At 39.5% G+C, this 22,925-nt stretch overlaps 1 protein-coding gene across 1 annotated transcript in view; it reads left to right on the top strand.

Moving 5' to 3' along the window:
• The window catches only part of LOC149197946 (ABC transporter B family member 25, mitochondrial-like), a 163,588-nt gene that overhangs the window by 57,974 nt on the left and 82,689 nt on the right, over positions 1-22,925 (top strand). Inside the window, exon 3 of the mRNA XM_089408882.1 lies at positions 14,690-14,778. Coding sequence (XP_089265008.1) covers positions 14,690-14,778 — 89 coding nt within the window. The remainder of the gene's footprint in view (positions 1-14,689; positions 14,779-22,925) is intronic.

Here is a 22,925-nt window from a genome sequence, read left to right as displayed (position 1 = left end):
CTTCTGTCGCTTGTCGAGATGCCCCCTACTCTGATCGTCTTGTGCAACTACATTGTTGATCCGGGTTCGTTGGTTAGAAGCCCTCAGTAACAACTCCTGTGGCCTTCCTCTGTCAGGTACTGTTCTGACTACAGTACCTCACCAACTCCACTATGCAATATTCCTGCAGCCTTTTAGACCCCAGCAACAGCCTCTCTGTGAACTGCATCAGCCCCTCTTTGCCCCACGCTGGCTCAGCGTCACCCTAGATGGGTCTACATCAGCCCTCTGGCCCTCTGTGTCAGCAACATTGGCCACTCTGAGGCTCTGTGCAGTTCCCGGCTTCTTTTGCATGGCTCTGGCTGGCTCTGCGTCACACTTCCTTGGCTTCTGCACTGCTAGAAACAACTTGTGTCACCTTGGGACAATTGTTTTCTGTTGCTATTGCTCCACTCGGTTGATGTATTTTAGTCCTCGTGTGATCTGCAATCAACTTCTGATACCATGTTGAAGTTTCTAATTTTCCTTAGTTAGAAACCCTTCATGCACTTTTTCTAATTTATTCCTACCTACTTGTTATTTTGATTTAACAAGTTATTTACAAAGTAAATACTGAAAATAAACACCAGTGCATGCTCAACATATTACAGATCAACAACTAAAAGAAACAAGAACACACACACCACATGACACCATTAGTTTTGGACCAATGTCCGAGGAAAAACCCAATGCAGGAAAACCGGTGCAACTATCTGAGGGTGTTCTTATTAAGCAACATCAGAGTACAATCTGAGTGCCGAAATTGGCCTACCCAACAGAGAATTTCCTTAGTAGCTATACCTCACAGTTTGAGAGAAATCTCCTAGCTAAAACCCCAAAAAACCCTTCCAGCAACTCCTCAGCACAAAACTTCTCCTGTAACCCCAACGTCTGCCCGATCTGGATTGCGTCAGTCCCTCTCTGTCTCACGCTGGCCCTGCGTCAACCTTTCTAGGCCTGCGTCAGCCCCAGGAGGCCCTGCGTCAGCTCTGGGAGCCTATGCGTCAGCTGCATTGGCCCCTCTAGTGCTCTACGCAACACTTGGCTGCCTCTGCTTGGCCTTGCGTGAGCCCTTGCTGGGTCTGCGTCACTTTCCTTTGCTGCTGCTTTGCTCTTCCGTTACAATCTCTGACTTCTCTGTTTCTCTGTACTCAATGCCCCTCAGGTGCTCTCCTGATCACTAATTCTATCTCTCTTAGCAAACCCCGCTCTAGAGAATAGAATGACTGATCATCTGGTGTCTTCTCCAAGTGACCCTCAAGCCTCCTCTTATACTTTTCTGTTGACATATCAACGACCGAGATTAAGTCCCTAATCAACGACTAAGATTAGATCTGGATTGATCCATGTCTTTTGGACCACTGTAACACAGATTCATATTAGTACACATTAATATTTTATTTTCCCTAAGTTTAGACTTAGGGACTCCATAAAAAATATTAATTATTTTAATATCTCCTGATCTGCTTAGAATTTGCTCAAACCCTTTCTAGGTATTGGAGATCTCATGCGCCCCAACCTCTCCACCAAATTTTGTGGCTAGAGCACATTCGATGCTACCCCAAATCAACAACTGGAAGGTGCAGGAAGCTCCCATTTGTATGCCATAGTACCAATTGTTTGTAACACCTTGTACGCACCATAAAATACCTTGGTGGTAATTTATTATCCTTCTTAGCTTGCTTGAGGAACATTTGTTTGTATGGTTGTCGTCGTAGAAATACCCAGTGACTTACATCAAAACTTCTTTCGCTGCGATGTTGATCTTCTTGTTGTTTCATTATATTCTTCGCTAAAGTGGAGTTATCCTTTAAAAGTTGGAGAACTTCTTGTTGATGCTCGATGTGATCTTTCACTACTTGAACCTTTTTCTTCTTGATATGTCCTTCTATCTTAAGGGTTTCAGGAGTGTTAATTCTTGCCAATACATTACAAGATATGGTCGGATTCATTTCTTGATGCTCGATGTGATCTTTCACTTCTTGAACATTTTTCTTCTTGATATGTCTTTCTATCTTGAGAGTTTGAGGACTGGTAATTCTTGCCAATGCTTTACAAGATGTGGTCAGATTCATTTCTTCTTTCTTTGGGGTTGGTCCCTTGTGTACTTCCTCTTCTTTTGATGTTTCTTGATCATTTTTTTCCTCCTCTTCACAATCTATGTAAAATAATTTCTTCTCAGCACACTTATGACCTTTAGTGTATTTGCTATCACAAATGTAACAAAACCTTTTTTCTCTTTTTTCTTCTAATTGTTGTGGTGTAAACCTTGTAGGTTGTGGAAGGCTAGGAGAAAAAGCACTTCCATATTTATAGTTGTGAATGGTAGGATTCCTTGTTTCCACAATTCCGCTTTCAATATTTCTTGCCAACCTGAATGTCTTCTCCAATGAATTAGGTTCCCAAAGACTAACCTCATGTTGAATGTTATCTTTTAAAGTCCCTATGAAGACATCATTCCTTTGCTTCTATGGAATATCATTTACCCTTATATTCAATTTTTGGAAGTCCTCATTGTGCTCTACCATTGAACCCTTTTGTTTGAGATTTATCAATTGGCTAAAGAAGGTATTGCTCTTTGTATTCTCATAATGTGCTATCATTTCCTTTGTGAGAATTGACCAGGTGACAAGTGGTTTATGATAACAAAGCCTTCTATACCATACAAATTGATTTAGTTCTAAATATAAGGATGCAATATGTATCTTTTGTAACAGTTGTACATCATGTAGATCAAAATATCACTCCATCTGTAGTATCCAATTTACCGGATCCTTGCCATCAAACTTCCTCATATCGCCTTTTCTTGATTTTAGGAGCTTGATATTGAAACGACAACAATTTTGTACTTTTGGATCTCCTAGTTCTGAACTTACGACCTGCGGTAACCCTCTGCGTTCTCTTTCAAATGCCGCTAGTCTGATTGAAATTGGATTCTCCAAGGAAGAGTTATGCACAATATCCCAAGATGACCTAATTATATACCTTTTCAGAAGAGAAAATTGTACGAAGTTCCACGTCTCACTGTTTCAACCTTTGGACCTGAAACTGATACGCAGAAATATACAGGCCGTCCTCTTTCTGTGATTTCTTACGAAACTTCAATTTGATGCTCATAAGGAAAGTTATGACGATTTTTCCAAGGTCACCTATTTGGGATGTAATTCGGGATATTGTAGAAAGCCTAAATGTCTTCGACTGTATCTCCGAAAATATAGTGAAACAAGATTTGAAATTCGGGCCCGAGCATCACCAAGATTTAAGCTCAAATGGGTTTTAATTTTAGAATCTAAACCTTCATCAAAAATAGACTATAGCGAAAATGCCACGATGACATGTTTGAGATGGAATTCTGGAGCTTGCAAAAACCCTAACGTCTTCGAATCATATCTTTGAAAATATAGCGTAAAAAGATCTGAAATTTGGACTCGAGGTTCAGTGAGATTTCGGCTCAAATGGGTTTTTTTTAGCTTCTGAAACGTCGCAGAAAAAAGTTACAATGAAAATGAAATGATGCCTTGTTTGGAGCAACAAAACCCTAGAATCCAAAGCTCTGATACCAAATGTTATGAAACCAACTCACAAAAAGATAGAAAAGATAGATGAATGTTGATTTGGGGTAGCATCAGATGTGCTCTAGCTATGAAATTTGGTGGAGAGGTTAGGGCACATGAGAGATCTCCAAAATCCAGAAAGGGATTGCGTAGATTCTAAATAGTTTGGGAGATATTAAAATAATTAATGTTATTAATGGAGTCCCTAAGTCTAAATTTAGAGAAATTAAAATGTTAATGTGAATTAATATGAAAATGTGTTAGAATCGTCCAAAAGACATGGATCAAGCCAAAGATAATCTTAGCCATCGATTAGGAACTTAATCTTGGTCGTTGATTTGTCAACGAGAAAAGTATAAGAAGAGGCTTGAGGGTCACTTGGATAATACACCAAAGTGATCAGTCATTCTATTCTCTAGAGCGGGGTTTGCTAAGAGAGATAGAATCAGTGATCAGTTGTAGCGAGGGGTAGTGAGTACGAGGCAGAGAGGCAGGGATAGTGCCGAGAGACTAGCACAGAAGCAGAGAGAGGCAGACGCAGAGCTCGAGGGAGCCACGCAAAGGCAACATAGACTACACAGAGCCAGAAGGGCCTTCGTCATCCACGTAGAGGTTGTAGGAGTGACGCAGAGAGCCACAGAGGCTGCGCAGTGCCTCAGTAGGCTGACGCAGAGGGTTTCGGGGTGATGCTGAGCTTCAGATTGTGCTGGAGAGGGATTTCGTGGAGCAGTCTTTCCAAATACCCGTTTCCGAAGAGAGGTATTGCTGCAAGATTTTTTATCTCTGTCGGGTTAGCCAGTTTGGCACCCAATGTACTCAGAAAAGAGCTGCTTAATAATAAAACCCTCAGATAGCTGCACCAGTTTTTCCGTGTTGGGTTTTTCCGGGTACATTAGTCCAAAAAATAATGGTGTCATTTGTGTGCTTGTTTCTGTTTCCTTCTGTTGATGATCTGTAATGTGTTGAGCATGCACTTTAATTTATTTTCAGTGTTTACATGGCAAATAATTTGTTAATTAACATAACAAGTAGGTAGGAATAAATTAGTAAAGTGCATGGAGGGTTTCTAACTGTTAGACTTAGAAACTTCAACATGGTATCAGAGGGTGGTTGCAGATCATGGGAGAATTGAGGACATCAATAGAGCAGAGCAGCAACAACAGAAAATAGTTGTCCCAAGTGACAAGCTGTTCCTAGCAGCAAAGTAGCAAGGAAGGGCTGACGCAGTGCCTGCGTCATCAAGTTTGAGGCAAGACGAGACTGAAGGAGGCGAAGACAGGCTCACACAGAGCCATGTAGAGGCCAGGAGGGCTGACGCAATGGGCTGAGGGAGTTAGTTTCCCGGTGTAGGGATTGCGCAGAGCCTAAGAGCTCTCACCTTTAGGTTGCTGGGGTTTAGGAGGTTATGGGTAACTTGCACAGTGGAGCTGGTGGGGTATTGTAGTCAGAACAATACCTAACAGGGCAAGGCCAAGGAGGAGGGAGTTGCTATCGAGGGTTTCTAGCCGAGAAATCTGGATCAATGGTGCAGTTGCATAGACGATCAAAGTAGGGGGCATCTCGACATCGACAAAAGGGTTTCGAGGAGGGAAATCAAGGCTTAGAGAGAGTCACATCGAGAACTTCCAGGAGGGAAGTAGAAGAGCAAGATGGCAATACATGAAGTAAGAGACCAGGACAGACTGAACGGAGCCTCAAAATTTGCATTCTGGAAGGCCAAAATCTTATCTGTACTTGACAGAAATCGTGACAAGCACTTCGCCTTGAGGACGATAGCAATCCCAGTTGACCTAGCTGATAACGACAAGTACGAGGAGGCCATGGCGAGGGCCAAGAGCACCATCCTTGATGGGGTCAAGGACCATGTAGTACCACACATTGCCGAGAAGGAAATGACAAATGAGATGTGGGAGGCCCTAAAGAAATTCTACAAGCATACTTCTGTGCAGAGAAGGATGTTACTAGAAAATTAGTTGCAGTCATACCAGATGAAGAAGGGAGAACCGATCGACACCTTCCTCAGTCCACTGAATGAGATTCGGGATCAACTGACTTCCATAGGGGCCACGCCGGATTAGGAATTGATGGTGAGAACAACCCTAAACGCAGTCTCAGAAGACTGGGAGGTATTTGTCTAGAGTATACTGGGCAGAGCATCCCTTCCAAGAAGAGATCAAAAGGCTAAGCAAGGCGGGAAGCAGCAGCAAGGGGATCAGAGTCAAGAAGGAGGAGGAGGAGGATGTTGCCCTAACATCTGAGGGAAAGTAAGAGAAACGGAAGAAGGACCTCTCCAAGGTCAAATGCTTCCACTGTGGGGAGCTGGGTCATTATGCGACTAAGTGTCCAAGGAAGACAAGTAAGGGAGAGACCTTCGAGACCAAGGCAGTGCCAGCAAGGGCAGAGAAGGAAGTGGAGACAGATGATGACTGTGCCATGAGTGCACACACGCCACTTGAGTGGAAGTGGGGAGACATCAAGTTATAGTCAGACGGACTACAAGCGATGAGGGGCAAGATCCTCGAGGTGCCCTGCCTCTTGGATTAGACCATGCTACAGGAGCCCCGGAGAGGAGTAGAAAAACTGGTGGATGTGGGTAGAGATGAATGCGGATGAAACGACAGAGAGAGCTACAATGCAGAATTTTCAGGAAAACGCGAGGCTAGCAGGCTACAATAGTGCGAGAGGCATGGGAGTGTTTCACCAATGCATGATGGCATAGAGAGGTGTGCAACAGTGTGAGATGCAGGGAGTTGTTGCAGCAGCGCAGAGGTTAGAGAGGGAGCACTTGTTAGTAGCAGAGGGAACTTCAACATCAGGAGTACTCTAGCTTGACAGAGAGGTAAAAGTTGGGAGGTCAGTTATTTACTTCTCAGTAACTGAGTTGCATTGCAACAGTTAGCAGTGGTAGTGCTATGGGCAACACGATGCAACATGATGAGAGGAGATGTAGTGCAGACGCAGCCGTGGCAATGGTAAGGCCATGGGCAGCAGCGCGGATGCAGAGGGAGCTGTTGTACAGATGCAGCAATAGGAGTGTCAGAGCTGTGAGCAACAGTATAGGATGAAACAGTGCAGAGGATGATGGGCAGCAGGTCTAGCATCAGCACAGGGACCGATGCCAAATGATCAGGGTCATAATTAGTAAGGAGTATTGCTAGAGCACAGTCCTCGCTAAGAGGAGTGTTGATTTGGGGTAGCATCGGATGTGCTCTAGCCATGAAATTTGGTGGAGAGGTTAGGGCTCATGAGATCTGCAATACCCATAAAGGGTTTGGGCAGATTCTAAACAGTTTGGGAGAGATTAAAATAATTAATATTTTTAAAATTAAAATATTAATGTGGATTAATATGAAACTGTGTTAGAATGGTCCAAAAGACATGGATCAAGACAGATCTAATCTTAGTCGTCGATTAGGGACTTAATCTCGGCCGTTGATTTGTCAACGAGAAAAGTATAAGAAGAGGCTTGGGGGTCTCTTGGAGAATACACCAAAGTGCTCAGTCATTGTATTCTCTAGAGCAGGGTTTGCTAAAAGAGAGAGAACCAGTGATTAGTTGCAGCGAGGGGCAGTCAGTACAGGGCAGAGAGGTAGGGACAATGCCGAGAGACTAGCATAGAAGCAGAGGGAGGCAGACGCAAAGCCAGAGGGAGCCACACAGAGGCAGCAGAGACTGCACAGAGCTAGAAGGGCATGCGTCATCGACACAGAGGCTGCAGGAATGATGCAGAGAGCCAGAGAGGCTATGCAGAGCCTCAGTAGGCTGACGTAGAGGGTTTCGCGCTGACGCAGAGGCCAACAGGGCTGATGCTGAGCTTCAGATTGTGTTGGAGAGGGATTTCGTGGAGCAGGCTTTCCGAATACCTATTTCCGAAGAGAGGTATTGCTGCGAGATTTTTTTATCTCTGTTGGGTTAGCCAGTTTGGCACCTAGTGTACTCAGAAAAGCGCTGCTTAATAATAAAACCCTCAGATAGCTGCACCGGTTTTCCCGCATTGGGTTTTCCCAGGGACATTAGTCCAAAAAATAATGGTGTCTTTTGTGTGCTTGTTTCTGTTTCCTTCAGTTGATGATTTGTAATGTGTTGAGCATGCACTTGTATTTATTTTTAGTATTTACATAGTAAATAACTCATTAATTAACAGAATAAGTAGGTAGGAATAAATCAATAAAATGCATGGAGGGTTTCTAACTATTAGACTTAGAAACTTCAATAATGAATGCCTTAGAAATCAGCTTCTTTGAGGGAGCAACCTCCTTTACATTACACAAATGAAGAATTCTTGGATGATACAAATGACAAGACCTCCTTTCTATATATTGAAGTCTAAGGGGACATAATATAATCAGAGCCGACATAACAATAATAATGTAAGTGCACAATAATAACAATAGTGGGCTTCTATGGGGCACAATAATAACAATATTGGGACTACATGGGCACAACAATATAATAAGGGGGTTGTACTAATAACAATAAGGGGTTAAACTAGTAGTATAGGGACCTAACATGCTCCTCTCTTTCAAAAAGTGTTGTCCTCAATGCTTGAGTATTTCTGGATGCTTCTGTATAAAATTTTCGTCCTCCCATAAAATATACCTCCAAGCATAAGCTTGGTTGTAAGACGATAGGACATCCTTTCTCACCCAACTTGTGAAGTTTAGACCCTCATTTGTGGTTGACAGAGGTGAATTGCAGTTCTCTTGCGAATAATCCCTTGTAGGAACGGAAGTACTTGGATGGTTAGAACCTCAAGGGAGGTATTGTTAATAAGTCCATAGCCTCCTTCTTGTGGGCTTATCTCTACAACCTACATTCGAGGCTAAGTTCAAAACAGTTGAAACTTGAGAGTAAGGATTCATTTAGATAGGGCATTTAACTAAAATTTACCAAGATCTTGCATTTCACTTAGATCTAGGTCTTGCACTTCATATAGGATAGATTTGCATATTGCAGCAACTGTTCATCCGGTAGCTTGGAATTTTAATTCATATTGTGCAAGTAAATTGACTCCTAAGGCACTGGTTTCTAACTAATTTCAAAAAATCTAATCAATTGGTGCTTAAAAAATCATAGTTGCCTTCAATCTAAACCAAATTGCTAGGCCATTCAGTTGTGTCTCCTTCACTTGTTGGTTTCCAACCAGTGGTTTATCATCTCATCCATAGGGACTACCCTCCTTAGCCCGCAGTTAGGAGACAACTTAAACGGAGAGGGAAGAGATCAGAGTGACAACCCCTGCCTTGAGCATTGTTGCATTTCTGTGTACAGTTTGAGCAAGAACAAAACCCTAGGTCATTTATCCTCTAAGCCTTGCTAGGGAAGCCTCTCTTGTGGAGATTACATCCAACCACTAAACAGCAAGAGAAAGGCCACTAATGTGACAGTGGTGCCTGATCTCATTGTAGCCATAAGACCTGAGATACCAGATTCGTCCAAAACCCTTGACGAATTGCGAATCGTGCGAATCTGACACGATTCTCTGCGGATTCGTGTCCAAAATTCAGGACACGTCGTGTCCTTTTATGACACGTCGTGTCCGGTAACGTGTCCTGAATTCCCAATGCGTGTCTCGATTTTTATGACGTGTCCTGTATTTCAGACTCGTTTGCTAGGTTAAAGGGGCGTGTGCTTGGTTGACGGCTCATTTTGCAAGTCAGTTGGTGCCAGATTGTGTTGTTGCAGCGAGGAGCGGACTATCAGCAAGGAGAATCGACCACCCATCGTCCACAGTCCACCAGTTCTAACTTCTAAGTTCTGAGGTAAGTAGTCCACGGTCCACCAGATAACGCAGTTCTGAGTTTAATAGTTTATACCAGCAATGAAGGAAGCGGACCGCGGCCAAACTAGCTTGTATTGTGAACTCAGCTTATAACATTGTGTAACCCTGTGGGCCGTGGCTGTAATTCATCAGTTATTGAATCCATGTTTCATATAAGAATAAATATAATCGATTGCATTGTGTAACTGGGCGGCGGGAACCCTGTAGGCTGTAATTTATCAGTTACAAACTTACACGAATCCATGTTTCATATAAAAAAAGATTCGATATCTTTTGATAGACCGTTTAATCAATAAAGAGCAGAAACTGGAATTGATTCACAGTAAAAATGGAAACCCCCACTAAAATCTTACACAGGATAAACTCTACTGTCAAGTCAGCGTGATAACAAGTACAAAAAAAGAGAAAAAAAGCGTAGGAGGGGTTTCAAACACGATTGATTGGCACATATATCCCTCACCCTTCAAAATGTGGCCCGATAGATCTATTTATAGATAATTGTTTTAACTTTTAAGTGTATTTCTCATATACCTTTAAGTGTTGAGTCTTGACACATTCAAAGCACTAGTCACTTTTTATCCCCTAAATACAAATTGCTGATTAATTGGCAAGTCAAACCATACACGATTTCTCACTTGAAACAATTGCCGGGAAATAGTGAATTGTGAAAATCACTGATCCTTTGTAAAGCCCTATGACTGGAAAATTTATTGCCTATTAGCTGATGCTAAATTGCTATCGACTTCATATTATATATCAAAATCTAGCGAAGAAAAATTGCAGCCACCAGCAACACTCATTGGACCAGGTAAGCAGAAACAATATCCGGGTTCTTGGGCATCAGCCAAATCATTCCTAGAATCATTCTTAGGTCAATCAATGGTCCACAGTCACTTCCAGCAAATAAGATGATAGCCTTCATATTATATATCAAAATCTAGGAAAGAAAATTGCAGCCACCAGCAACACTCATAAGGCCAGGTAAGCAGAAACAATATCTAGGTTCTTGGACACAACATCAAATCTCAGTTTCCAAAGCCAACCAGAATCACATCAACTTCTGAAATCACTTACCTTAGCTTGGTTTGGAGAATAAGACTTCATTTCCAAAACAATAAATTGAAGAATTGAGATATTCATTGTTCTTGGGAGAAAAGTAGGGAGGGACTGCAATAACAATTTGCATTTTTTCCCGCCATGGTGTGTAGAAGAGTCAGCAATAGTGTACTATTATGGCACTCCTGTGAAGGTTGCTGGTTCAAAACCCTGTGGGTTTAGCTAACCAAAAAATAAAATTTTGCATTTTCCCCCCATATGCCAATTACTCAAATTTTGCATCTAATCCAGAACATATTCAGGTCTAGCATAATTGCCTTAGCAGTTCTCAACCAGAATTATCTAGTGATGCAACAGTGGAAAGCATAAACAAGTTTGTTTGCTTATTTTTATGCAGGAAAAAGCATATAATTTTAATTTAAATAACTTATAAACACACTGCTGTAGGTGCTCTTTCCTAAGTTGCACATCATCTATGCAATAAATTGGTAATGGTAACAAATTACAATTCAAATTAGTGTTGATTCTTGTTCATTTCTTTTGCATTTTTAAATTTTTGCAGCAGTTTGTTCATTTTTATTACAGGTTGAGGTAACAGTGTTCATGGCTCAATCAAAGGCAACAAGGAAGGGCAAGAATGTTATGGGTAGAGATGCCCTTCCTCCCCCAATATCATCAAAGTCTGCTGCAAGTAATGTTGAGGGAAGAGGACTTAAAGACAATGATAAATATCCATTGTGGAAATATGTCACAAGAGAGGATGGGCCAAATAACAAGGGAAAGGGAGGAGGCAATGTGCAATGGAAATGCAACTTTTGTAACATTTTTTTCAAAAGCACATATTACCGTGTGAAATCACATTTGTTGGCTATACCTGGTTGTGGGATTGGATCTTGTAAGGCTATTACTTCACAAAAGAGAAAAGAAGTGGAAAAGGAGGCCAATGTTGGTATGGAACATGTGGCACTGGCTTCAAAATCAAAAACACCCAAGGGCAAGAATGAAGACCCCCTTCCATTTTTGAGGAAAGCCACCACCAAATTTCCATTTGAGAGTTCTACTTCTACTGGGGGACAAGCATTAAAAAGAAGATCACTTGGTCCAATGGACAGGATTTTCCAAAAAGAGAGACGGGAAGAGCTTGATCTCACCATTGCCTTCTTCTTCTATCAAAACTTCATATCATTTAATGTTGCCCGTTCACCTTTATTTGTTGAGATGTGCCGAGCTCTAACTCAAGGGGCTCCAGCAGAGTATGTGCCTCCTGGGTCAGAGAAGTTGAGAACCACATTGTTGACGAAGGCAAAAAAAGAGGTGCAAAAAATGCTTGAGCCTATTATGGCATCATGGCCAACATCTGGGGTTAGCATTGTTTCTGATGGATGGACAGATCCAGCACGACACCCAATCATCAACTTCATGGTGTCTTCCTTGAATGGTCCAGTTTTCTTGAAAGCAGTGGATACACTTGGCGAATACAAGGATGCACAATTTATGGGTGAGTTATTTATTAGAGTTTTTGAAGAGGTAGGCGTTGAATCTTGTGTGCAAATCATTACAGATAATGCACCTGTTTGCAAGGTGGCTGGCATGATTGTGGAAGGTAAATATCCACAAGTGTTTTGGACACCTTGCATTGTCCATTCATTGAACTTAGCACTGAAATCCATTGCTTCTGATGTGCTTTGGATTGGAAGCATTATTGAGGATGCAAGACATATCCGTAACTTTGTGCAAAATCATACAAATGCCCTCACTATCTACAAGGAGTACAACAATCTATCATTGTTGAAGATTGTTGATACATGGTTTGCATCTTCATTCATGATGTTGAAGAGGTTGAGGGAGGTCAAGACTGCTCTTGGGTCCATGGTTATTTCTGAGTTTTGGTCTTTTTGGAGAAAGACAGATTAGGCAGCCTCTAAAAGAGTGAAGGACACAGTACTAGATGATGCTTGGTGGGAGAGGGTAGATCTAATTATTCGGATCATGGACCCTATCATCTCTTTGCTTCGAGTTGCAGATACAGACAAACCCATCCTAGGAGAGGTTTATGAGGGATGGGATTCCATGATTGAGTCTGTGAGGAGCATTATTCTACAGAGTGAGTGCCCCCAGTATGAGACATCACCAGAGGCCTTCTGCGATACCATACATGATATTCTTGTCCGTAGATGGGACAAGAATTGTACACCTTTACATTGTTTGGCTCACTCATTGAACCCCAAATACTACAGCCATGAGTGGCTGAATGTGGACCTTCCCGCAGATTCCCTCCTCACATGGATGGTGAAATCTCACAGGGGAGGAAAGAGGCATTGAGGCGGATTTATCAGGATAGTGCATTGCTTGCTGAGGTGGAGGATGCCTTTGCAGAGTTTTCCACTGGCACTGGTCGATTTGGAGGTTATGATGTGATTAGAGATAGGGGGCTTAAGAAGCCCTATTCTTGGTGGGCAAATCATGGGGCAACAAGCCCTCCTCTTCAGCAGTTATCCATGAGGCTCCTCTCTCAGGTGACTTCATCCTCTTGTTGCGAGAGGAATTGGAGCACATATGGGAATTTGCATACTGTGAAGAAGAGCAGGCTTGAGCATTCCAGGGCAGAGACAATGGTGTATGTGCACACCAACCTTCGTCTTATTTACAGGCAGAGGGAAGAGTGGTTGAGGGGAAAGACAAAGATGTGAGATGTCTTTCCTGATGATATGGGTCTGGACACCACTGTTGAGTTGGCATTGGCCAACATGGATCTCAGTGATCTAGTGCTTGAGCCTGTTAGATTTGATGACTTAGAGGGGTCAACCTCCATACCAGCAGATGCAGAGGCGACTATGGATACAGGGGAGGAGGAGGATGCACAGGAGAGCAGTGGGGACCATGATGATGGGGACAGTGATGTTGATTCTGATGCTGATTGATGCCTTGAGGCTTGTATACCTATAGTTGTTTTATATTTTCTATTTCTATTTGCCATTGGCATTGCACCAACACTACCTATGTAACAGATTTTGATTTGATGACTTAATGAGAAAACTACAGTTGTCAGTGTGTTTATCTTACTATCTTGTAGTTGTAAGTTGTCTTTTAGTTATAACTTATAACTTGTGAATTATGAATCATGATTTAAATTTTTAATAGATTTATCATTTATGTGACCAGTACCACTGACATTTATTTGAATTTTGTATGTACTATGCATGCTAATAGCTATAGATGAAGATCTATGTTTGAAATCAATAAATTTGTATCATTAATTAAAATTTGTGTAAGAAATATGCTAATATCTAATTTTTAATATATATATATATTTAATATATATATATATATATATATATATATATATATATATATATATATATATATATATTTTAATAAAATAATATATAATGTGTCCTAACGTGTCCTGTTCCGAGGGTCAGCGTGTCCCGAATCCGACACCACGAATCCCGAATCCCCGTGTCAGGTGACTTAGCATAAGACCTAGTTTGCCTAGTGAAATTGTGCACTATGCTTGCTAGATTTTGCAGTAACAGTCATCATTCTCTTGTGTCCTAGCCTCTAGGATGCCTGCACTTGTCTCCTTTGCTACAGACTGTTGCATACTGCACCGTCAGCAAAACACGGCTTTTACCCTTGTTTCTTTTACTTTTCCCATTTTCATTTCGTTTATATATTTTGACTTAGTGCACCTTATAATCTTTATTCATTTCTTTCAATTTATTAATTTGTATTTCATTTCCTCAGTTTTGGCTCATAATGCCCTCTAATTTATTAATGTACTTAATAGATTAAATACAAATACCATATCTGTGTTGTAATTCTATATTTGTTATTTTCATTTCCTCTGTGATTATTTCGTCTTTTTGTGTTGGTGTCTATATGTCTATATGCCCCACCTCCATTGTCCTCTGCCCTTCATAATGATTCCATATGTCTTTTTTGCCCGCAATGATTACCATTTTCAACATCCCACATCCAATACCGTGTTTTTGAGTTTTGACCTTCCATATGCCAATACTTAGCTGTGCTTTTGATCCCCTAGATGCCAACCCATGGCTCTGATACTATATTAAATACCTGACATAACACATGCAGAAGTAGTATGACAGTTTACTAAAGTAGTTGACCTATGGTTCTTTGGAGTCGATGTTACAAGAGAATATCTAAGTGCAATTGTTGGACTTTGGGAAGATTCTTAAGGATCAATGGTCCTCTTACATAAAATTGTAAATATGGTTGTTATTAAGGGAAATTTGAAAACTGTGATTTGTCTCAGGTATATCCCAGAGCGGAAAATTTTGGATGGTATAACTTTTGAAGTACCTGCTGGAAAAAGTGTTGCCATCGTTGGAACTAGTGGTAGCGGTATGTTCATTATAATCTCTTTTAAAAGGCTCTTGGAAACTAATGAAAAATACGTTATGTAACTCCTTTAAAATTATTAAATGCTTCCTCACGTTTTATATGTCATCTTCAAAGATTGTTTCAGTTTTCACATATGTCATTACAACTGTTGATTTTATTTAGTACATGATGCCAGAATAATCAGACCATCATAAATAGTGCATAAATATAGTTCTGATTTTCCTGTTGAGTTTGTCATTCGTTCTAAGTTGTCCAATGAGGTTGGGTTTAATGTTTTAATTTATATAAGAAAAACAACATTTTAAACTCTAATGCTGTCCTTGAAAATCATGGTAATTACATACACTATTCTCTTTAGGTGGTGTTATCTCCTGAATTCTCACTTTAGGGTGCCAAAGGTCCCAATCCCTCAGGGTCCCAAGGGATACTTGGAAAGACTATCCATTGTCACCTCAGTAGTGTTTTCCATCAGTTTAGACTAGCTCTCCCCTGCCACAGAGGGGGCTCCACTAAGTTTATTACATCCAGTGTGGTATCCGTATAAGAAATGAAAGGGGCTCTAGCACTTCAGTAAAATTTGGTTTCTTTATGGTAATAATTATCATAGTTACAAAACTGAAAATTATGTGTATTAAAATTTAAAAGATTGTCAAGTAAGGGTTTTCTTAGACTTAGAGCAACTATGAGTTGCTGCAGGAAATTATGGAGGAGGTTGGGGAGGGATGCTTTTTATAATAACCCTTGAAATGAAAAAAAAAAGAAGAAAAAAATTAAAACTAGGAAGAAAAATACATAACAAATATCAAAACTTAAACTAATTTTCAATCCCTAACTCGCTCATTCATTTACCAAGCTTACCTCTACTCAACTTACCCTGCGGTGCTATCTGACTTGCCAATTCACTGTTGTCTCTCCTCCTCCGAAGTGTTCCTTCAATGTTCATTGCCCATTTCTAATTTTTAGTTTTAACTTTCAACTCTTGACTCTAGATATCAATGACCTTAGACCAATTCTTTGACTCGTCACTCTTTACTATTTTTGAGTTTGAGTTATATCAATTTACTATTCCATTCTTTAGACTTTAGTATCTATTATAGTCTATTTTTTTCGTAATAATTGTTGAATTTTGTAGCTATGGTCGGTCTTCATAATTAATATTTTAGCCCTTGAAATATATAATGAAAAATGTAAGACATGTTCTTCATGTTGTTTTGTTGTTAGCCCTTGAAATGATTAATATAAGACATGCTCTTCATGTTAGTTTCAAAAGAGAAAAAAATGAATTTTGAATTTTGAATTATTGGCTCCTAACTTTTCAAGTCGACCCTCCAAGTCAAGTCGGCCCTGCCACCCTAGTGAAGGGACACCCATTCAAGCCAACCATAACACTATATATAGGGCACTTGACCTCCTCCACAAAGCACCATTCGATCTCACACACAACAAGATATATTCAGGGCACCCAAGAGAAGAAGAAGGAAAAAGAAGAAAAAAGACATCTTAGGCATCTCTCTCTCTCCTTGACTTCACATGTGTGATTATTTTGGGCATATTTTGGGCAGCAGGTCGAACTTTTGGGCAGCAATTTTTAGGAAAAATAGTCATTTAATGAAGGGAAAATAATTAATTGGAGAAAATGGGCCAAAAGTAACTTAAGTGAAATAAAATAAAATTAAAGGTTACTTAAGATAAAGTCAATGGAGGAGCTTCTAGAATAATACTAAATTAATAAAATAAGATGCTTCTAGAGGCTTGGAGATCTAGCCATGAGATATATAAAAGGGGGAGGAGGAGATCATTTAGGGACATCTTGGATTGAGTATTGTTTCTTGTATGAGAGGTTGAGAGCTCGATTCTCTATTCCATTGGTAGCCCCAAGACGAAAACCGTCGGGTGATTTAAAGAGATTGGGTGAGCACCCATCTCCCCTTGGTGGATTTATTCAAAATCCACCAGTGTAGTGATTGTTTTTCTGTTTCAGTTTGGAGATCGGAGGGTCATTCCCAACTATTGTATTGGCATATATCTATATATAATAAAGTTTGATTTTGGTTGCTGCCTTTCTCATTGTTCCTCATGTTGTGATTTTTAATGAGATTTTTATACAATTTGTGGGTTTATGGCTTCAGTGAAATTTCTGGTATTTGGGTTTTTCATGGAAATTTTTTGTTAAGTGCTTGATAATTAGATTTGTTGTTCCAAATTTTCTCCATTTGGGACATTACAATGGTATCAGAGCCTTGGTCTTGGCTCAGCCTGTAGGGATTATTGTTGGAGGGTTTTGTTGGAGAAGTCAAAAACTCAGTTCTTACAGTGAAATGAAATTTGCTAAAAGGAACTAATTGATTGTACAAGAGAATTTGAGTGAGTGACGTATGGATATTATTTTGGGGCGAAATCCATTTGGGGAAAAATTAATTTTACCATGAGGCTGTTCATAAGATACAAAATCAATTTTTTTTCTTGGGGCCAAAGTGATTGCCGTGATAAAATTCTCTTTAGAGGGGGCCGAGTGATATTTGGTGAAAGGGGCATATTATCGAATTATAAAAAAGGGAGCCCGATTTAATTTTCAAGGACCATGAGCCAATTTTGGCACATTATTTTATAAGTGGGGCCATGTTAAAATTCTTTTTGGAGGGGCCGAGAGATCTTTGGTGAAAGGGAACAAATATTATTAGCCAAGTTATTTAAGAAATGGAAAGAAAAATTTAATGGGCCATGCGCATAGCAAATTATTTGGAGATGATTTCTTACATTTTCGTGGGTTTAAGAATGTCGTAAATAATATTATGGAGTTGAAGGTTGAGATATTTGGGACCAGTGCGTAGTTGTGGAGTCGATTACATGGAATTTTCCAAAATTAATATTTCCACTTGGTCGCGTTATTGTAGCTAAAGAAGAACTAATATTCCAATGGGTATATCGAATTGTTATTACCTTCAGGCTTCAGTCTATAAGGGAAGGGCTGGATATTTAAAGTTCCAAGTATTCTTCTTGAAGGAGCCAAGCATAATTTTGTTTGAAGAGTACAAGTACCAAATATCATTGTACAAATACCATGTGAAAAATTGTTGACCCGATTCCTACTGCAACAAATTGATAATATTTCTCCTACTTGTTAAGTTAATTGAACGAGTTACTTGCAGTTTTCTACGTCAAACATCGAAATACACACACTGCAACTTGCACAAAATAAAATACTGCGAAAACTAACTACTGCATTGGAGAGAAATAAACACACACATCAACATAGTTGTTTTTGGACAATGTCCCCAGAAAAACCCAATGTGGGAAAACAGTGCAACAACTGAGGGTTTTAATTATTATGCAATAGTAAATCTGAGTACAAATCATTTGATGCCCACACTGGCTATCCGATATAGAGAAATACTGGCAAAGAGTTAGTGAGAAAAATATCACATTGATTCAGGAAATTCGACATTGATCAGGGGTTGGCTGGTTGGCCCCACGCTGCCTCTGCACATTTTCTACATCAATCCTATGCAGTTCTGCATCGCACTAGCTGGGCTCTGCGTCACCTTCTCTGCTGATCTCCTGCTGTCTGGAAATTCGACCGTCTGGCTTTTTGGTCTCACAACCCGGCTTCTGGCACTGGATCTCAACTCTCCTAGCTGCGTTTCGAACTCCCTTTGAAGCTCTGCGCTGCCTTTGCATGGCACTGCACTGCCTCACTAAACTGCTTTATTCTCTCTCTTCACTGCAAGAAGATCACTCGATCTCAGTTCGGCAACTCAATGCTGCTACTCTTGAGAAATTCGATGTTTGATCACTCATTTAATGTGTTCTCCAAGTGCCCATCGAACTCCTTATAATCTCTCGTTGGAGCTCTGTTGACCACTACCGGTCAACTACCCATAGCAATACACCCCCTTTTCTTTGCAAAAAGGGTAGCGCTTGATCAACATGTCGGTGCCATTCTACAGTCATCGACAGCTTGATCAATTTATGTTGTAAACCCAATCTGCATGTATAAACTGTAAATGATCTTAGCAGATATGAGTCATGTATGTAAATTGCCTAGGTGGACCTAATTCTCTAGGTGATAATCTACGTTCCGGAAGGTTTTTCGTCTCACCGATCCATGATCGACAGAGTTTTCCTTCAGCCTAACCCCAAAGCCAGAATGGATTTTGTCACTAGAATCTTAGGAGAATCCTAGTGTGTTAATCTGCTAGATTATAGTTGTGTCGCAGAATGGGGTGGTTTATGGCGGTCTGTGTCAAATGTGTTCTCTCCCTTGAGATGTAAAGTTGTAAAAGTCATGATGTAAAGTGTCTTGAGGGTTAGAAAATGTTTTTAATCCCCTCATAAGTCCTAAGTCCTAGGTCCTAGGTGATTTTTCCGAAGGCTAAGTTCGAGGATCCATTTAAAAATAAATTAAAAAAATAAAAAAAAAATTTGAAAAATTAAAAAAAATAAAAAAATAAAATAAAAATAATAAATAAAAATAATAAAATAATAAAATAAAGTAAAAACTTAAAAAATAATAAAATAATCATATTTTGAGTAAATAAATGCAGAATTTCAATTTTTTAATGCATTAAAAATTCGACGGATGAGATTAAGAGATATCTTGATCCTCATTTTGACATGGATCACTCGAACTAGCTGTTGGGAATTTTTCCTTTAAATAGGGAGTTAGGGGTCATTTGACACTAGGATTCGATTTGAGAGTCTGGTGCTAAAGAAAGCTCTCTTGTAGTCATTTTTTTGTGCAATAAAGAAGACTTTGGGGTTAAAAATCTTGCTGGTGTTACTCTTCTGAAAATGCTGTAAGATTGTTCTATTTTTTCTGCATAATTTTATTTTCAGCCATTAATGATAGCTTAATGAAGATTGATCTAGGCACAGGTATCTTGTCTAATCTTTGGGGTTTGAATGATAGTTTAGATTCTGAAATATAGTGGCAGGTATCTCCATTTGATCGGGGTTTCACTATTGTTTTCTCCTTCTATGTCGATAGTTGATTTTAAGCTGTGCAGGAAATCCCTTTTTTCAGATTACCGGGCGTTAGGGGAAGTTCTCGGCTGAACCAGCCAACTCTCAGGTTGTGTTTTCTGAAAGAGCCCAGCCAGTTCTTGATCCCGGGCTTATGATTCGAAATGTTGTTTATGAATGCATGCAGGGTTTTCTGAAGCGTTTTACATTAAAATTAAATTCTGATAATATTACTGTGATTATTGATAAATCTGGCTTCTTAAGAGATTTCAGTTTGTAAATACTGTAAACTTTTTTTGCTGGGTTTAGGGTTTTCAGTTTTTGTTTTATGCACATATCATTTTTGGGTGATTTTTCATTCCAGGTTGCAGGGTTTCTGAAGATTTCCAAGGTTTATCTGCGCCGTTTCGCTGTCCAAGGGTTTCAATTTCAATTGTTTTTCAGGTCCGGAAGAAATTTTACATCGGTTTCATTGATATCAACTTCTGGGGTTTGGAATATTTTTCCAAGGACTGCAAAATCGTTTTTCAAATTCCCCAGCTATCCTCAGCTGCCAGAAATCTGCATAAAAAATAAAAATAAAAACGCAGCTGCTTCTTCTTCTCCTTTGCTGTAATGCTGCCATTCACTTGCTGCATACCCATACTGCATGCGTCTATACCACAGCTCCCTCTCTCCCTCCGTTCATTCCAAAACTCAGCCATATTGCACGCTTCTCTTCCATTTGCTTGCTGTCCATCAGCTCTTCTCCACGCAAAACTGCAGTCAACAACACAAACAGTTCTGTGGCCATTTATCTCTACCCTATCCGTTGCCCAAGCTCATCCATCCCTGCATCATTTGATCCGCAGTCACTGTTTTCCTCAACGCAGCTCCTCCTTTGGCGTTCCGTCCACCTTCAGCAATCAATTTTTCCTGCGTATCTTCTCTGAACCTGCATGGTAAACAGAAAAATCGATTTTTTTGGGTACGACTGAGCTTGTTTTTGATACGTACGGCGGCTTATTTCCGGGCTAGGGTTAGCGTGGTTTTGTTTTCATTATCTGCATTGATGCATACATTCCTTAAGATCTATGAACGCATTTTTTCAAATCCGCTCCAAAGCTGCCGCAAGCACCTGTAAAAATTCGAGGTTTTCTCTCTGCGTCCGTCATCGAAGGTACGCCGCCTCCTTACCAGTTCCAAAACCTGCAGACGCATAACAAAATAAAAATAAAAGGCGTTCGATTTTTTTTTTCTATGATATCGTGTGGCTGTAAGCTTTAGAGTTAATGCTGTTGAGTTTTTTTTGTTAAGCGTAAGTCTGTATGTAATTCGATGTTTTCATTTTATTTTCTTTTTGTTTTATTTAAAATCAAATGATAATTTTAAGTTAGACTTTCATTCGGTTTAGATTTAGGTTTAAAATAAAAAATAAAAATAAAAATAAAAAAAGGAGGATTCGATTTTCTTTTGAGTTAGTTTAGCTTAATATTTTTATTTTCATTTTTTTTAGTTAGGCTTTTATGACCATTAGAAATTTTAGGTTTAGTTTCATTTTGATTTTAACATAAATAATAAAAAAAAAAATCTCATAAAAAAAAATAATAAAATTTTAAAATCAAATAAAAATTTATAAAAATTATAAAAAAGGGACTTTCTTTTCTTTTAAAGTATATATTTAGATTTTTTAAGTTGCATTTAGTTTGAATTTTTGTTTTAAATTTTTGTCTGAAAATCATAAAAATATTTTGGAAATATATTGCCAATTTCAGTCTTGGCTCGAAAATTTCTTAGGTTTCATCTTTTATGCTGAGGCTAAATTTTTTTTGACGTGGGAATTAGTGTTTAATATGATTCAATGTTCATCTGAGGATTAACTGCGTGAATGTGATCTCTGGTTAATATTTTATTGTTCAAAGCACTTTATCTTTCGAAATTTTAAATTGCTGGAGTATCATTAAGCCGTTAAGCATTTTCTCGCATTTGATAAAAGTTAATCTTCGCTCAGGCTTTGATGATAACTGATTGCTCTTAATGAGTTCATGTTTCTGCAGCATCTGATAATTAATCGTTTAAACATTAACTCCACAAGGCACTAGTCTATTAATTCAGTAAAATCTATTTAGTGCTGGTTTCCTTTCGTGTCTTCGAAACCAATTGATTCGCAGTTGGTCATCCATTTTCCTATAGGGTCTACCCCCCTTAGCCGCGGGAGACAGGCTTAAACGGAGAGATCGGGGATCAGGGTGACAGCCCCCGGTCTGAGCGTTGTCGTGACAATCTGTGCGACAACACTTTTTGGCGCCGTTGCCGGGGACAGAGTTTTTTCTGTCCTTGGTTTATTCGACATTCATCTTCTCATTTCTCATCATTCTCTCATCTTTATCATCTCACGTTTGAGCTGGCAGATTCAGTTTTTTTTGGCGTCATCTCATCTTTTATGCCATTCATTAGCCTGTCAAATGGCCAACATTCTTTGGCGTGTTTTGATCTTTTCATCACCTTATCTTTCGTCATATCAGCAACTTCTCTTCGATTCATTTCTTGTTTGGGTGGCGACTCCACTCCATTTTCTTATTTTTTCCAGACAAGAAGCCTCCCTCATATCTACTTGTTGGTTGTTTTTTGGATCTTAGAATTAGATTCATTGTTCAAGTGGCGACTCCACTTCTTTCATCTCTTAATTTTCTTGAGCAGAAATCTCTTTCTATCATCCATTTGATCCCTTATTATTCATCATGGATTGTTCATTTAAACCATGTCATTTTACTGATAATCTCCATGATTTTCCGAAAGAGGCCATTTCTAAATTATTTTTGTTCTCAGGTGGTGATTCGGTCGCTGTTAAACAACATTTAAACAGGTTTACTTGTGTAATGATCATATATTGTAGACTTCCTCAATATAATCATGAAGATGTCAAGATGCGTTTATTTGTCCATTCTTTGAAGGATGATGCTTTGAACTGGTTTAATAGTTGTCCTGAAGATTCCTTCATTTCTTTGCAAGACATTGTCGATGCTTTTAAAGATAGATATGGTGATCTAGATAGCTCGCCCTGTGCCCCTAAAATCGTGCAACAGAATGAGAGTAATCTTATAAAAGGTTCAGCTGTCGAAGAAAGATTTCAAGACAATGCTTCATATCAGAATTTGCCATCCACTTGTAGTGAAAAAGTAGAAACAAATTGTAGAAACAATGTT

Source organism: Pinus tabuliformis, chromosome 2_2, assembly GCF_031772625.1.
Source record: "Pinus tabuliformis cultivar Carrire ecotype Pingquan chromosome 2_2, CPIR1, whole genome shotgun sequence".
NCBI lineage: Eukaryota > Viridiplantae > Streptophyta > Pinopsida > Pinales > Pinaceae > Pinus > Pinus tabuliformis.
This window is presented reverse-complemented; position numbering and strand designations above follow the sequence as displayed.